The 17,878-nt window shown below is 38.1% G+C and overlaps 1 protein-coding gene and 2 long non-coding RNA genes across 3 annotated transcripts in view; all 3 read left to right on the top strand.

Annotated features, from left to right (window-relative positions):
* Positions 1 to 17,878, top strand: part of LOC311295372 — a 383,037-nt gene that overhangs the window by 171,988 nt on the left and 193,171 nt on the right. The gene's annotated exons all lie outside the window — the stretch shown is intronic.
* Positions 4,834 to 10,727, top strand: LOC311295427. The gene is made up of 4 exons (XR_014628325.1): positions 4,834 to 5,161; positions 8,824 to 8,864; positions 8,943 to 9,275; positions 9,489 to 10,727. It is a non-coding gene; the product is annotated as an uncharacterized lncRNA (long non-coding RNA).
* Positions 11,387 to 13,398, top strand: LOC311295839 (uncharacterized protein). Its single transcript, XM_084417362.1, has 5 exons — positions 11,387 to 11,522; positions 11,606 to 11,938; positions 12,085 to 12,195; positions 12,330 to 12,427; positions 12,937 to 13,398. The coding sequence occupies exons 1-5, from the start codon at positions 11,459 to 11,461 to the stop codon at positions 13,030 to 13,032; spliced, it is 702 nt and encodes a 233-aa protein (XP_084273488.1). The 5' UTR covers positions 11,387 to 11,458; the 3' UTR covers positions 13,033 to 13,398.

Raw genomic sequence — 17,878 nt, 5'->3', positions numbered from 1 at the left:
TTTCCTGTAGTTTTTCACCAGGTTTGCACACACTGCAGGAGGGATTTTGGCCCACTCCTCCACACAGATCTTCTCTAGATCAGTCAGGTTTCTGGGCTGTCGCTGAGAAACACGGAGTTTGAGCTCCCTCCAAAGATTCTCTATTGGGTTTAGGTCTGGAGACTGGCTAGGCCACGCCAGAACCTTGATATGCTTCTTACAGAGCCACTCCTAGGTTATCCTGGCTGTGTGCTTCGGGTCATTGTCATGTTGGAAGACCCAGCCTCGACCCATCTTCAATGCTCTAACTGAGGGAAGGAGGTTGTTCCCCAAAATCTCGCAATACATGGCCCCGGTCATCCTCTCCTTAATACAGTGCAGTCGCCCTGTCCCATATGCAGAAAAACACCCCCAAAGCATGATGCTACCACCCCCATGCTTCACAGTAGGGATGGTGTTCTTGGGATGGTACTCATCATTCTTCTTCCTCCAAACACGTTTAGTGGAATTATGACCAAAAAGTTCTATTTTGGTCTCATCTGACCACTTGACTTTCTCCCATGATTCCTCTGGATCATCCAAATGGTCATTGGCCAACTTAAGACGGGCCTTGACATGTGCTGGTTTAAGCAGGGGAACCTTCCGTGCCATGCATGATTTCAAACCATGACGTCTTAGTGTATTACCAACAGTAACCTTGGAAACGGTGGTCCCAGCTCTTTTCAGGTCATTGACCAGCTCCTCCCGTGTAGTTCTGGGCTGATTTCTCACCTTTCTTAGGATCATTGAGACCCCACGAGGTGAGATCTTGCATGGAGCCCCAGTCCGAGGGAGATTGACAGTCATGTTTAGCTTCTTCCATTTTCTAATGATTGCTCCAACAGTGGACCTTTTTTCACCAAGCTGCTTGGCAATTTCCCCGTAGCCCTTTCCAGCCTTGTGGAGGTGTACAATTTTGTCTCTAGTGTCTTTGGACAGCTCTTTGGTCTTGGCCATGTTAGTAGTTGGATTCTTACTGATTGTATGGGGTGGACAGGTGTCTTTATGCAACTAACGACCTCAGACAGGTGCATCTAATTTAGGATAATAAATGGAGTGGAGGTGGACATTTTAAAGGCAGACTAACAGGTCTTTGAGGGTCAGAATTCTAGCTGATAGACAGGTGTTCAAATACTTATTTGCAGCTGTATTATACAAATAAATAGTTAAAAAATCATATATTGTGATTTTTGGATTTTTTTTTTTTAGATTATGTCTCTCACAGTGGACATGCACCTACGATGACAATTTCAGACCCCTCCATGATTTCCAAGTGGGAGAACGTGCAAAATAGCAGGGTGTTCAAATACTTATTTTCCTCACTGTATACATATTAAAAAAAAAAAAAAAAAGTTTTATCTATATATAAAGCATTCACGTGACTGGAAAGAAAGTGAGGCTTTGTTTTTCGGTGATCACGTGTTTCTCTGAAAATAAAACGGGCTCCAGCACGGAAATTCATGAGAAATTGCGCTGCGTACTCGATACGCGCTTTGAAGCTTCAGTGTCAAATGTAACATCACTACATTACTCTGATGAATAGCCTATTCTAGCATGGCTAGTCAATGGCATATGTTTTGTTTTGGATGCTATAGTGTCCCTCCAAGCCATTTAGCTAGCTTAGGCTTAACCAGCAAGTTTTATTATTTTATTCTTATAACATACAGTAAATTATTTCAGTATTCTTTTCTTTTAAAAGGGTTCTAAAGTGTTCTACTTTTTCACAAGATTATGCTGGTATGGTGCTAGTCTTGCTAGTAAATTAGCATAAGAATTCACAGAAACCACCACTTTGAACTTCAATTTATTAGTCTTAACTGTAAACAAGCATCTTTAGAGACAATTCATATTCTTAACATTCAGGCCCGGTTTCACAGACAAGGCTTAGACTAAGCCAGGATTAGGTTAGGCTCGAGGTCATGGTGCAAAGGACCCTAGGTTGATTTTACTCCGAACCATCCCTTTAAGCTTTTCTCAAACTGTCGACTTATAATATGTATGCTGATCCAGGTGTGAGTCAACCGTTTGAGAAAAGCTTAAATGTCAACTGGTTTTGTGCTCAGGTGGCCAGTCTGAGACACAGCAGTCTAGTTGTAGGTGTGCGTTTGTGTGTGTGTTTGTGTGTGTAATCCATCTCTCCACCTCGCTGGCACATCAAAGTAAATAAAGAGTCTTTAAAAAACCCAAGTATGTGTTCATTTTCTTATAGAAAGGGGCTAACAAGGGGAACACTGGGAACAGAGGGCAGCTCTGTGACAGTTGTTGTAAACTTTTGCAGCGCGTTTGTGTATTTGGTTGCGTTGTAAACTTTTTCTGCGCGTTTGTGTATTTGGTTGTGTTGTGAACTTTTGCTGCACGTTTGTGTATTTGGTTGTGTTGTGAACTTTTGCTGTGTGTTTGTGTATTTGGTTGTGTTGTGAACTTTTGCTGCACGTTTGTGTATTTGGTTGTGTTGTGAACTTTTGCTGCACGTTTGTGTATTTGGTTGTGTTGTGAACTTTTGCTGCACGTTTGTGTATTTGGTTGTGTTGTGAACTTTTGCTGCGTGTTTGTGTATTTGGTTGTGTTGTGAACTTTTGCTGCGCGTTTGTGTATTTGGTTGTGTTGTTAACTTTTGCTGCGCGTTTGTATATTTGGTTGTGTTGTGAACTTTTGCTGCACGTTTGTGTATTTGGTTGTGTTGTGAACTTTTTCTGCACGTTTGTGTATTTGGTTGTGAACTTTTGCTGCACGTTTGTATATTTGGTTGTGTTGTGAACTTGCTGCGCGTTTGTATATTTGGTTGTGTTGTGAACTTTTGCTGCACGTTTGTGTGTTTGGTTGTGTTGTGAACTTTTGCTGCGTGTTTGTGTATTTGGTTGTGTTGTGAACTTTTGCTGCACGTTTGTGTATTTGGTTGTGTTGTGAACTTTTGCTGCACGTTTGTGCATTTGGTTGTGTTGTGAACTTTTGCTGCACGTTTGTGTATTTGGTTGTGAACTTTTGCTGCACGTTTGTATATTTGGTTGTGTTGTGAACTTTTGCTGCACGTTTGTGTATTTGGTTGTGTTGTGAACTTTTGCTGCGTGTTTGTGTATTTGGTTGTGTTGTGAACTTTTGCTGCACGTTTGTGTATTTGGTTGTGTTGTGAACTTTTGCTGCGTGTTTGTGTATTTGGTTGTGTTGTGAACTTTTGCTGCACGTTTGTGTATTTGGTTGTGTTGTGAACTTTTGCTGCACGTTTGTGTATTTGGTTGTGTTGTGAACTTTTGCTGCACGTTTGTGTATTTGGTTGTGTTGTGAACTTTTGCTGCACGTTTGTGTATTTGGTTGTGAACTTTTGCTGCATGTTTGTATATTTGGTTGTGTTGTGAACTTGCTGCGCGTTTGTATATTTGGTTGTGTTGTGAACTTTTGCTGCACGTTTGTGTGTTTGGTTGTGTTGTGAACTTTTGCTGCGTGTTTGTGTATTTGGTTGTGTTGTGAACTTTTGCTGCACGTTTGTGTATTTGGTTGTGTTGTGAACTTTTGCTGCGTGTATGTGTATTTGGTTGTGTTGTGAACTTTTGCTGCACGTTTGTGTATTTGGTTGTGTTGTGAACTTTTGCTGCACGTTTGTGTATTTGGTTGTGAACTTTTGCTGCACGTTTGTATATTTGGTTGTGTTGTGAACTTTTGCTGCACGTTTGTGTATTTGGTTGTGTTGTGAACTTTTGCTGCGCTTTGTGTATTTGGTTGTGTTGTTAACTTTTGCTGCGCGTTTGTATATTTGGTTGTGTTGTGAAATTTTGCTGCACGTTTGTGTATTTGGTTGTGAACTTTTGCTGCACGTTTGTGTATTTGGTTGTGTTGTTAACTTTTGCTGTGCGTTTGTATATTTGGTTGTGTTGTGAACTTTTGCTGCGCGTTTGTGTATTTGGTTGTGTTAACTTTTGCTGCGCGTTTGTATATTTGGTTGTGTTGTGAACTTTTGCTGCGTGTTTGTGTATTTGGTTGTGTTGTGAACTTTTGCAGAGCGTTTGTGTATTTGGTTGCTTTGTGAACTTTTGCACCGCGTTTGTGTATTTGGTTACTTTGTGATTTGTAGCACATGTGTTGTCAAACTAATGAAGATGTTTACTTAATTTGCTGGGGTTTTTTCCATTTGCATGTGTTTTCTTCGATTGCAGCGCATTGAGCTCTCTTGGCCACCGTACATCTGGCATAATGCAAGTTAAACACAATGGCAGACACGCAAACACTTTATAACTTTATATTTAATACAGTACTCTATTTTCAGTAAGACTAATTAAGTAGTTTCTTTCTCTAGACTTTGTTTAGTTTTGGTTAAGTGTAAATCAAACATTTGGATGAAAATGGACCTCCTTCTGACATAAATGTAGAACACTGAACCAATACAACCACCTGCAAATTACGTTTATGAGACTATCCTTACTTTTATCTATTTATTTTTTGGTTAGGTCCAGATTTGCAGTTAGTGGATGTTAGCATCTTAAATTAGATTAGGGAGAAGTTTGTAAATTATTTTTGGCTTATTCATTTACTTACAAAATAACTAATTAAATTGTATCAAAATACCTATGCATATTTACTTTTGAGGTGAAAATAATATATATATTTTTTAAAGATATCATTTCTGCTGTTCATAAAAACCAGTAGTGGCGTTGCACAAAGCGAGCCGAGGACGTTATCATGTCATCAGAAACGGTCATCAGTGAGTAAGGGTTAGTGATGGACTGGGTGCTTTCCAAACGCTTTCTGAAGCTTTGAAACGTTTGCGAATAATTTGTTTCGAACAAGTGATTCGGAGCGTATCGAACTGTCACGTGATTTCACGTCACGTCACGTCCTTTCGTCATAACTGTTTGGAATTTTCTACATTGCGCCTTCTACATCGTTTGTAAAGTTGTTTTTATGCATGTTTGGGCTGAGTTTTCGTTGCATTTACACTGTTCTGACCACCAGACGTCACCAGCGTGTCGCGTTTCACAAGCGCTTCGAAACACTGAATCATTTTGGTTCTTTCTAAAAGCTTTTTGCCCGGAAGCAGGAAATGATTCCTGATATTTAGCCGCCCGGTTCGGTTCGTTTCCCCTATATGTCCTCCAGACCTAACAATAGGACAATCAACACGGACAGATAATACGCGAGTCATGTTTGTAAGGTATGTACACATTTATAGTGTAGCTAAATATAACCGACATGTTTTCAATTTTCCTATCATACAGCTTGGTCGGTGTACATTTTCAATATTTAATTTAGAGACATTAGATATAAAAAATGAAGGTTCACATGTTACAATACACAACACAAGATTCTACGAAAAGTTTTGTAACAACGTTACTTCCGCCTGTGATAACGGTCAGTGTAACTTATATTAGAACCTTACTTTTTTTCTTTTTTTTTTTGTTAGAAGCAATTATGTGGAATAAAAACAACTTGTAAGCTGGATGTCAGAAAATCTTAGATGGTTTGATGGCTGTGGTTAGGTTTTAATGCTGTTGTAAATTAATTACATTAAATTAGCAGAAGTACAGATGAATAGCATCATGAGGAGTCTCCAGACTAAAACAGGAAACATTATGTCAACACTGTCTCTTAAAGGGACAGTTCACCCAAAAATGAAAATTCTGTCATCTACTCTCCCTCAAGTTGTTCCAAACCTGTATGAGTTTCATTCCTCTGCTGAAGTCAAAAGAAGATATTTTGAAGAATGCTGGTAACCAAACAGCTTCTGGTCCCCACTGTCTTCCATAATATCTTTTTCATACTATGGAAGTCAATGGGTGCCGTCAACAGTTTGGTCTCCAGCATTCTTCAAAATACATCTGGAATTTAAAGAAAAATGTGTTTTATTATCAGTTATTAATTTTCTGAATATGGCTCAATTTCATCATGCAATTTTGAGAGCATATGTGTTAATCCAGAGATGCTAGGCTCGTTAGAGATGAGCAAAATCTGCGCAGAACCGATAACCAGTGATCACCGCGAGATGCATGCCGGTTGCTCTGTCGTGCTGACAGTTGCTCTTCACCGACTGCGCTGATCTAAAGCACGATGGGAAACGACTTACTGACGACACAGCTTAAAGATTATAAGATTATAGCTTAAATATTCAATTTCCTGATCATTTACTCACCCCCATGTCATCCAAGATGTTTGTTTTTCTTCATTCAAAAAGAAATTAAGGTTTTTGAGGAAAACATTCCTCCATATAGTGGACTTCAACGGGGACCAACGGGTTAAAGGTCGAAATTGAAGTTTCAGTGCAGCTTCAAAGGCTCTACATGATCCCAGCCGAGGAAACAAGGGTCTTATCTTGCGAAACCATCGGTCATTTCAAAAAAAAAAAAAAAAGTATATACTTTATAAGCACAAATGCTTGACTTCACGCATTACGTAATCATGTTGAAAGGAGGTGGAAGGTTGGGTAGGCCGAAAAACTCTATCTCATTTTCTCCTCCACCTCCAAAATCGTCCGAAATCTTTGTTTTTCCTTTTTTGTAAAGGCTGTTTGACTTAGTCTTTGCATGTTGTAAACACTAGGTCTGTGCTTCCACCTACGTAATGTGTGACATTTCAACGTGATTACGTAATGTGTGGCGCATGACAGCTTGTTCAAGGTAAGCAGATGGATGGATGGATGGATGGATGGATAAGACCCTTATTCCTAGGCTGGGATCGTGTAGCACAATTTGAAGCTACACTGAAACTGCAATTTGTACCTTTAACCCGTTGATAACTATTGAAGTCCACTATATGAAGAAATCCTGGAATGTTTTCCTCAGAAATATGGAAGTAAAATAATGACAAATGTTTTTCAAACAAAAAAGCTTGTTGAATTGCACTACTCGAAAAAATATGCATTGCATTAACCCTACTTGCATTTTAATGCATTGTATTTTCAGGGCTTGCATTTTAATGGGCTGAAATTCAACATGGTTGTATATTTAAGCTGTGAATATTTCAATTCAAAACATTTCACACAAGTTTTCATTATTAAAAATTCAATAATCCATATTCACCTTTCAGATTTCACTTCCAAAATGTTGAATTACAAAAATGGAGCGAGCAGTAGGCTATTTGTGATTATTATCAGGGCGATGAATTGTGATGATTATCATGGAAAAGCTGATAAAGACACAAAAGCTGTGTTTACATTGAAGTCTTCACTGTTACTTTTGTACATGTAAGTTTTGCACAGCTTTCTCTGTCGTGACCGAGATTATGTTATTCCCCGATGCTGATGTACAGATCAATCGTTAAATCTGAGGTAGTAGACATATATTTATCTCGGTTGTTTAGTTTTTTAACTTTATATTGCGGCGCTGTGCTGCAGAACTGGGGATTCCCTCAATACATCACTCTCCAGGATTCCCCTGCGGTCTCAGGACACTCAAAGTAACTCAAAGACAAAATAAAGTGATATAAAAGACCAAAGTCCCACCTTATTGGGCATGTAGGCGATATTAATAGGCTACAGGCAAGCAGATGGACCTGAATATGAACGTAACGCGCAAAGTTTCACGCTAAGCGATTCCCAGTGATATACTGGCATAAGTTCGCCTAACACTATTATTTGCACATTTAGGGACCCTCTCTAAAGTTACATAAGACATTGGTACACACGTTTCTAACTTCAATAGCATTTGAAGAGAATGACTTACTGTCATACAACCAACTGTAAAGTGTTCATGTAGGTGTCATGATGCACACTTTTTAGATAGTTGATATTAAAATAAATATGAGCTCATGTGGTACTGAAAAAATAGCAATATGTAGGCCTACACATGATTTGACAGTTTATTTCATTAAATATCAAAATGCACTCACGGTTGTTGAGCGCGGTAAAGTTAGTTTTAGGTTCGATATTCGCCTGACATTTGTTTTCCCTTGCCACTGTTCTATAGGGTCGGCAGTCTTACAAAGATATGAATAGCAGAATTAGTTTATTAGTTTAAAACATAAAACATAAATATCAGTTGAGCCTATGTTTGCTTTCTTCACTGACACAGATGAAAATGAAAAGACTATCATTCAATGTTCAGGTTTAGGAGGGGAAGGAATAGGGCAGGATAAGGAGACAGAGAGAAAGATGAAGATGAGGAGAGAGCAGGTATTGACAAATGACATCTAATGACAAGGTTTTACAGCTATTTCTTATCAATTTTTTGGCCTTCAAAAGTCCTAAATTGCACACATGTAGGTCAGAGAAATCCTAATTTTCTCAGGGGAGCATGCCCCTGAATCCCCCTAACTACCTCACATTTGAATTCCCGTGTCTGTGGGCTGGTGTAGCTACAGTGCCAGGGCTGAATTTTTGTCCCAGTCCATCCCTGACAGTTGCTGTTCTAGCCAGAGCAAGTGGATGTTGAAGGTGAAGTAGGCCAATGTCAAATTTCCATAATTGTGACTGATTTATTTCTGTTATAGTTGTCTTCAGACATTTTGGTATGTTAAGTTTGAGTCAGTTTTGGACTTACCATTTTTATGTTTAAATTTACATTGTGAAAAACAAGGTTGTGTTCCATATTGTGGTGTTCAGCAATTTTAATATAGTATCGTCATCATATCAGTGTAGATGTAGATGGACCAAAATAAAACCATTAAAATATCAAGTAAAAAGTATTGTAATACTTGGTGCCACAGTGACACTCTTGTTCCAAAAAGTATTGCTATTCCACAATACTCAATATGTTGTCCCACGGTGAGTCATTTTTCCCTGTTGCACCTACACAAAATTTGAGGGTTCCCCACCTGCAAAATCCCACTTTAACCAGTGTCAGACGAATAATAATATTTATTTTGTTTATTTTTTTCCCGCAGATACTGGTTCATTTACTTATTTCTACATCTGCTAGACAAAGGTTAGTGTTTACAGTATGGTTTTTCATGTAACAGTTTGTTCATGGTTTGCTTATTAAAGTTGTTACTCTTGTCTCCAGTGTCTCTGCAGGACCCTGTTGAAATCAATGGTGTTGTTGGAGGCTCTGTCATCTTGCCATGTTCATACAAAGAAAGAAAGCTAAAGACAGAGGAAATGAATGTGTTTTGGAGATACAAACAAAAAACTAAAGTTTATGATATTGAAAATCGCAAGCCCTTACCAGAAAAACAGGATCCAATGTTTAAAGGTCGAATAGAAAGTTTTCCCTCAGAGTATGCGGATGGAAACTTCTCTCTCAATCTCTCCAGTCTGAGTTTCACCGATGCAGGACAGTTCTTATGTGATATCCCAGATGCGCCTAGGAAATACGAACTAACGCTTCTAGTCAGAGGTACTTGAAAACCGTTATTACTCACATAGGCAGTTTGAGTCATTCAATAAAAAGATGTGCAATGCCTCATCAAATATATTTTTAGCTTTAAGCTTTAGCAAAAATATTTTTTGTCATAAATATCCTCCAGCATATGCCTTTGTTGCATTTTTATACAATTACTGTGTCTCAATAGTAATATGTTTTCATATTTGTGACTTTTTTGTCTAACAGCAATGCCTACTACAGTGTCTACTCCAAAACCAACTGTGGATACAAGAAGCTCTTCCATGAGAGCACAGCCAGAAGGGATTGCATCTTTCCTATTGCTGTTTTGGAGTTTTGTATTTTGCACTATATCAGAGTAATTTGCTAGACTGCTGTATTGCTGTAGTGCCTTTCTTTAATGTATAGTTACAATCGTTTGTACCTGGACCCAAAATGTTCTGACTGCTGTATGAAACTGTGGCCAAAATGATTATTGCATATAGATGTTTGATAGTATTTTATTTTTATTTATTTGAAGTTTGAATCATATTTTAAGTCAGTATGGATACTGTTAGCAGAACAGGTCATCTTGACTTTATTGGTAAGGGTCTGTTACATGGGGAAATGAAGCACACTGCACTGAGAGTGCACACAAGGGCAGTTAAGGTAGTTAGAAGGGACTTAACATATTTGCTAGTTATACACTTTTTGAATTTCTGTTAATGGTTTTAGATCATCAGTATAATATTATTTTCACACATGAGTCAGATATAGCTTCAAGAATCTGACAGATAAGTTAAGGTGTGCATGGCACAAAACTCAAGATATGTGTTACTATGTTGATAGCCGTCGGGGTTTGTCCAGGTTTAATTTTTTCGACATTATTTTCTGGTGTGTTTGTTTGTGGGATAGTTCACCCAAAAATTAAAATTCTGTCATCATTTACTCTCCTCAAGTTGTTCCAAACCTGTATAAGTTTCTTTCTTCTGCTAGAGTCAAAAGAAGATATTTCTGAAGAATGTTGGTAACCAAACAGTTTCTGTCTACATCCTATGTAGACAAGTATTCTTATGATAACTTGCTGGTCGTGTCCTTCATTTGCAAGCTGGATTGAATAAAAATGTCTGCTAAATGTATTATGTATTTTTATAGTTTTCAGAAGTATGCAGATTGTTTCTGGCTTGTAATCATAGAGCTCAGAGTATGCAGTATTCTTTGTCTCCACTGTATAAATTAAGCCGGATAAATAATGTGAATGTGTGCAGCATTCTGAGGTAAACAATCAGAAGTAATGTTTTAAAGTAATTAAAATTTCTTTTTAATCATCAGTTTCCATGGTCAGAGTTGTGGTGTAGTGGATTGTACACATGCTCAGGACATGCAAGAGCGGTTGGCTCAGGGAAGTCTGGCTCATGTCTCAATCCAACTCCTCGCTCACACTGTTATATCTGCTGTCCTTTTAATAAAGACAAAAAAAAAAAAAAACTTACCCAGAACTTACTATCAACCCACAGGAATGGACATCACACGCCAGTGAAAATATGTTGAAATATGAGTTTGTAGCCCTCTGATGCATGCCATTTAAATCCCTTTGATTCACTATATAAACAACAATCACATACACACTGTGTATTCTTATTACTCCGTATTTACAAAATAAAAACGACATGTACAGTAATTATTAGAATTGTGCAAAGTGTTGTTTAATTAATATATCCTTGTGAAAGTTTTGATCACTATTTTATTTTAAATCAAATGGAAATTCCCAAATGGAAAATGGTGTATTTTCAGTTAAGTAAACTACAACAAATACATTAATATAAAATGAAAATGTCCCTTAGATCTAATATAACTGAAAAGAATATATGCTTTACCTGACTGGATCTCCTGGAATAAAAGACTTTATTAAATATAAAGGGATACAGCAGAGGTAGTCTAGTTTAATCACCTATGGTGGTTTGGATTTTACATCACACATCATAAAAATGGCTTTTAAAATGGACACTGTGCAGATTACCATTTTAATAAATAGTATTGTGAAATATGTTGTAGCTCTGGCATAGTTACATTACACATAACTATTACTTACTTCAACATATGATGTTGATTTAACCAAAATGTAAGAATGATCATGTTCTCAGAGAAGGCCAGCTCTGACTTCCCCTCTCGCTGTGTGGTCGAGGTTTGTGTTTCCGCTCACAGTTCGAGATGTTTGAATGATCACTATAGCAGATATTATTCATCTGGATCAGACAATGAAGATCATACAGCTGCAGATCTGTGAGTTTCTCACGTCACATTTGATTGAGTCAGTTTTCTTTTGATTTTATATCTTAATAAATGTGTTTTTCTTTCTGTCATAGATCTGTTCATGTTGTATCAAGCCACAGAGAGTCTAACAAACATACCAGTAACTTTAGGATCTGATGTGATTATAACCTGTGATATTGATATACAGGAGATTTACTGGTACAAACTGAAATTACCGGATCCTCCAGTGTTGATCTTACGCTCTTACAGCAGCACATATGAAGGACCTAAAAATGAAAACAGTAGCTTTATACACAAATACTCAGTGAAAACTAACAGTCGTCTGTCCATCAAAAATATCACCATTGATGAATTAGGAGTTTATTATTGTGTGAAAGTTAGTGAACCAACTAAATTCAACAACGGCACCAAAATCTACATCAGCGGTGAGTTATTTATCATTTCATGTCTTTATAAACCACATGATGGATTCCATATTGAAAATACTGTATGAAGAACTAATATTTTGGCAGTTGTATTGTTCTGGTAAAGACTGAAACTGAATAAAGATTGAACTACAAACCTTTTACAGACTCCGTCCACAGGAATCAGACAGATGACGCTCCACAACACCAGATACCATGGAGAAATATGACCATCATATTCATCCTGATAAATGTGCTTCTGACCATTGCTGTGATAGGTTTGTAAAATATCATTGAATTAACTACATGGAGACAAACTCTAAATCTAAACAAATTCAGCCATATATTATATCTGCTCTTTGTTTAAACTGTCAAGAAGTGTCTCTGTGACGTTTATTCACTGTTGTTTCAGGTTTGGTGAAGAGCTGCATTGACGCAACTAGAAGATCTAAAAATACTTCAGATAAACCTCAAAGTACCACTGCAGCTCAAAACACAAATGATCCACAGGTAAGATACTTCTTAAATATATTATCTTAATTATTTTCAATATATTAGTTTAAATTTAACCTGCCCACATTATTTTTGCACTATGCTCTTAGGTTAGTATAGTGATTTAATAGTTACATTTTAGTAGTGGTTAATCTACTTAAATCCTTTCAAGTTCAGATAATGTACTACATTAAATGAATTATATGAAATGTGTTTTAGAAAATTACTTTTAAAAACATAGCACACATGCTATCTGGGATACTCAATTCTGATTGGTTAGTTGCAGCATTCTGGTCAAATATATTTCTTGTAATTAGTGCTAAACTTTATATTTGATCAATGTGCTAGTTTTATATCTCTCACATCATCCATCATCTGTTTCTATTGGTCCTTCAGGATGATACAAGACCCCTATGCTTCATTTCAGGGTCCTGATCACCTTGTTAGGGTTTATTTTCCTATCGACTGACTACATTATGTCTTACACACTGTAATGGCCATTCATTTGTATGATCTTCCTCTTCCAGTATGCTGAAGTTGATTTCGCTGAGCGCTCCAGACGAAACCGGCCTTGCCAGGATCAGACCACCTACTCTTTTCTTCAGCCCGTAAAAGCTGTATGAAATATTCTCTGGTATTGTTGTCTCTATAGAGACAAGTGCTCTGCCAGTGCCAGTGCTCTGAGATGTTCATGTTTGCAATAAACCAGAAGGCAATGTGGTTTCTGTGTGTTAGAGCAACTTTTTACAAATGACAATTTGAGCTATTATGTATGTGTATTTGTATGTTAAAGACATTTGGCATATAGCTAGAGTGGAAATCACATGAACAACGCTTAATAAATGTATATTTTTTATCTTATTTATATATGTTTTGCTTGCATATTAATTGTTCTAAACAATTTGCTTCTTATATTAAAACTGGTGACTTCTGCTCTGTTTCTGTGTGGTTAACATACAGTGTGGTTTCGTGCAAATGAAATGTTCCACTAGTTTGGTCAGTTGATAAACGAAACAAACATAAAACTTTGCATACATATAGACAGGCGGTTTAAACATTTATCAAGTATAGACGTGTGGAGTACTTTCTGCCTGAAACAAAACTCTATAAACAGATTTTACTTGAACCTTTTAATTACTCAGTTTCCCATGACTATTTCGAAAAGCTCAGCAAAACCATCAAACCCTTGTGTTTTAGAATCAGGAAGTACAGACTTGACAGCTTTGCTGAAAATGACATTCAATTTACGATATTATTCTTCCAGCAACTTCTGAGCTAAAATATAGTGTGTTGCGGTGCAAAAATAGACCATATATTCCAGGTAAACCTGTAAAAACAATGCTGCATTTTCTTAGCAATAGATGCTATTTATTACACTAACTGAAAATAGAGATAGATCTGCTTTACACTAAGTGAAAATGGCAGTGTTTTCTTTGCACAAAGTGTAAATAATAGTTAGATGCTATTCATACTAAGTGCAAATAGTGGTGGCAGATACTATTTGCATCTCAGTGTAGTACATTATAAAACAATAATAACAACATATTCAGTGTCTATGAATATATTTATAAATAATATATAGATGCTGATTTATTGGGATATTACTTGTAGTTGACATTACCTTCTCTACATCAGGGGTTCTGGAGCCGCTAACATGCAAAACGTGCAGTGTTTGGGAAATCCCTGCTCTACGCCTACCACTAACCCGACCCATTAAACACAGTATTCCCACTATTAAATACTCACTAGGCACTTTATTTCCACTTTTCGAAAAATGTCTTAATTCTTATTTAGAATAAACACCTCTCTGAGCTGATGTGCGATGGGAAAAGAATGAGTTCGGTAAATGGCGGCTTCAAACTCAGATCGGTTGCATTCATTTGTAATTTGTCTGACTCAATGACACAATGGAGGGCAGAGTTAGTATAAATAGCCTCTGTCAACAAGACGGGCTATTTGCACTTAGTGAAGAAGTTAACCAGTGGAGAAACACTGCACTAATTTACATATAGCAGTAAAAAAGACAACAACTGTATAAAACATGCTCTCATTATGCTTTTAGTCGAATGCTCCCTAAAAACTGAGGTATTAAAGATTATATATATAACTAGTTCAGGAAATGATCAAATGGAATAGAAGACTGCTTGTGTGGTCAGAGCAAATTTAACTTTAACTCCCCCTTGATTGTGGTTATTTGTCTCGGGGGTGACAGTATGTAGACTATCATGTATGTTGCTTTTATCATTGAGATCATTGTGTAGCTATGCTAGCATCAGTGCAGAGACAAGTAACTTCTTGTTCATAATATTCACATTCTTTAGAAAGTTAGATTTAGAGTGAACATGTATCATGTTAACTATTAGTAATAACTTGAAGTAAGATTAGTTGATAACAGTTCTGCTCTTCTCCATATGCAGATTATGCTTTCTGTGAACAGCCGTATCAGACTGGAACGCTCATGTGCACAACAGCTAGGCCTACCCACAACCTAAGCACAAGCTTCCCTCCTCACCTGTCACAGTTATATTCAGTTTCATTGTCTTGTTTAGTTTTAGTCTCACACCTATGGGGTTAGGATTGTTGCATTATTCCAAATAAATAGATTGAGATTCAAATGTGATTTATGTCACAAACACAACTCTGCCTGCCATTGCTTTGTGTGTGAACCGCTTTCTGTGCATTTGTAAATCGCTGCACACATTAGTGAATCTCACCTTGTGCATTTGTAAATCCCCTCACGCATCTGTGGATTTTGAAACACTTTTAGCGTCGACGTGCAGAAAAATCCACAAATAAGTGGACTCCACCCACCGTTTACTCAAGCCAATCAGATAACGGCCACATTGAGCTGACCAATTGTAGCACGTTCTCGCTACAACCAATCACGTTTGGTTTTACAATCAGGGTGTTCTTGCCCTGAAATAACTTTACTTGTTCATCTGCATTAGCTCAAATAGAAAGTGTAAGGCTAAGGCCCATAAAATTGCTACAGTAAAATAGGTTTCAAATGTGCATTTCTTTAGAGTTAGACCAAATCATTCACCTACTTCAGAAGAAGAATGTCAGTGAATCATCGTGTCATCATCCAGTGTAGACAGTATCACGAATTATACATTTTCATAACCGGCACTATAGTCAATAAGGAAGATTATGCAGACACTTTACATCCCCTTATAAAACCACATGAATTTCACATGTGATCACATTTGACCTCATGTGAACAACGTTTAACCACATGTGAACAACGTTTAACCACATGTGAACATAATGGAGCACGTGACACATGTGGAAAACATGTAACTAAAGGTTATAATGTGGAGCTCATGTGACATATTTTCACATGTTGTAATAGGTTTTAACATGTGAATCATGTGAATCATGTTATCACGTTACAAATACTGTACATTTTCAGCTTCATTGTAATGGGAAGTTCAGATCAATTTACTGACTCGGATCTTTTGAATCTCGTTCATAATTAAAATGTTCTATGTCAATTGACAAATCCCCAAACACATCAACTTACTGTTGATGTTTCATTCATCCCCATAAGCTGAGCTATGCAGTCTAGTGCCGGATACGCATGCGTCGCGACTGAGTGCGTTGTTGTGTTTGGAGCTCCGTCGAATTAATTCAGAAACCTTGTTTTTCTTCTTTACACTCTTTTACAAACGAACTTTTTCATTTTTATAGCGTGTGAACATATCTGGAATACTATTCTCCTTAAAAAACAATCGGATTGCTCTGATATCGCTACATATATCCAACCTTTCGAACTTCCGCTACTAGCCTTAGCCCGCTAGCATTACACGCGTGGTCGCGCCTATCGATCGACTTATTTACACCCGTATCACTGAAAGCTATAATTCGCCATTATAGCACATCTGCTATAATGGCGAATATAACGGATGTGTGTCTAACGTTACCTTTGAGTGCAGGTGAGGACACCTTCGAGCTGCATTCTGTGCAGTTAGAGCTGGAATCCGTGGAGAAGCAGATCCGCGACCTACTAGAGAGACAGGCCGAGCTACGAGATCGACGTTTCGCGCTTGAAACATCACGCGCCGATGCTCAAAAGTCAGTGGTTAGTAACCTTTTGACTCCGACCTCGTCTACTCCATGTGTTTCTCTGCCCAGGATGCGATCATCCCTGGTTTCATTCACTCCGGCACCGACACAACAACATGGACCCTGGATGATTCCACAGCGGAAGACGCGGGCCAGGACCAGAGCTAGGACCTCTCCGCCCCTCCCGGCCTTCGAGATCTCCACCCAGAACCGCTTCTCCCCTCTACGCGAGACGGAATGCGACGCTGTGATCATCGGCAGTTCCATCGTCCGGCATGTCCGTGCTACCATAGGTAAAGGTAAGGTTCGCACTCACTGCTTTCCTGGTGCTCGTGTTCTCGATGTCGCTGCACAGGTTCCCGGGATTCTGAACGGTGACGAGCCCGTCGGAGCTGTCGTGCTGCACGCGGGAACGAACGACATCAGGCTACGGCAGTCGGAGGTTCTGAAGAAGGACTACAGGAGCCTGATCGAGACGGTACGCAGCACATCGCCTGAAACAACGATCATCGTGTCTGGACCGCTTCCCACCTACCGACTAGGACACGAAAGGTTCAGTAGATTATTTGCTCTAAATGAATGGTTAATGTCATGGTGTAATGAACAGAGACTGCTCTTTGTAAATAATTGGAATCTTTTCTGGGAGCGACCTAGGCTCTTCCGTGCTGATGGCCTTCACCCCAGCAGAATCGGAGCGGCTATTCTGTCGGACAACATCTCCAAGACGCTACACACCATATGACTAGTAAGTCAAAGTCCAAATCACACTCTTTGCTGTCCAAACTTAATTGATATAAGTACCAATGTAGAACATTATATTGAAACTGTGTCTATTCCTCGTTTAGTGAGATCAAATAATAAATCTACTGCAGGATCTAAGAAAAATCTAATTGTGATTAAACCAGAAAATCTCAATATTAGTGAACAAAAACAATTTATAAAGCTAGGTCTTTTAAACATCAGATCGCTTACACCTAAGGCGGTTATTGTAAATGAAATGGTCACAGATAATAGTTTCGATGTACTTTGCCTTACTGAAACCTGGCTTAAACCAAATGATTATTTCGGTCTTAATGAGTCTACTCCTCCTGGATACTGTTACAAGCATGAGCCCCGTCTGATTGGTCGTGGCGGTGGTGTTGCTATAATCTATAAAGATATTCTTACTGTTACTCAGAAAACAGGTCACAGGTTTAATTCGTTTGAAGTACTTGTGCTAAATGTTACTCTCTTAGATGTAAGAAAGAAATCCATATTATCTCTAGCCTTGGCTACCGTATATAGACCGCCTGGGCCTTACGCTGATTTCCTAAAAGAGTTTGCAGACTTTCTCTCAGATCTTTTGGTCAATGTCGATAAAGCATTAATTGTTGGAGATTTTAACATACACGTAGATAATTCAAA

Source organism: Rutilus rutilus (assembly GCF_951802725.1).
Source record: "Rutilus rutilus genome assembly, chromosome: 8".
In the NCBI taxonomy this organism is placed as follows: domain Eukaryota; kingdom Metazoa; phylum Chordata; class Actinopteri; order Cypriniformes; family Leuciscidae; genus Rutilus; species Rutilus rutilus.
Note: the sequence above shows the minus strand (reverse complement) of the source record. Positions and strands in the feature narration are given on the sequence as shown.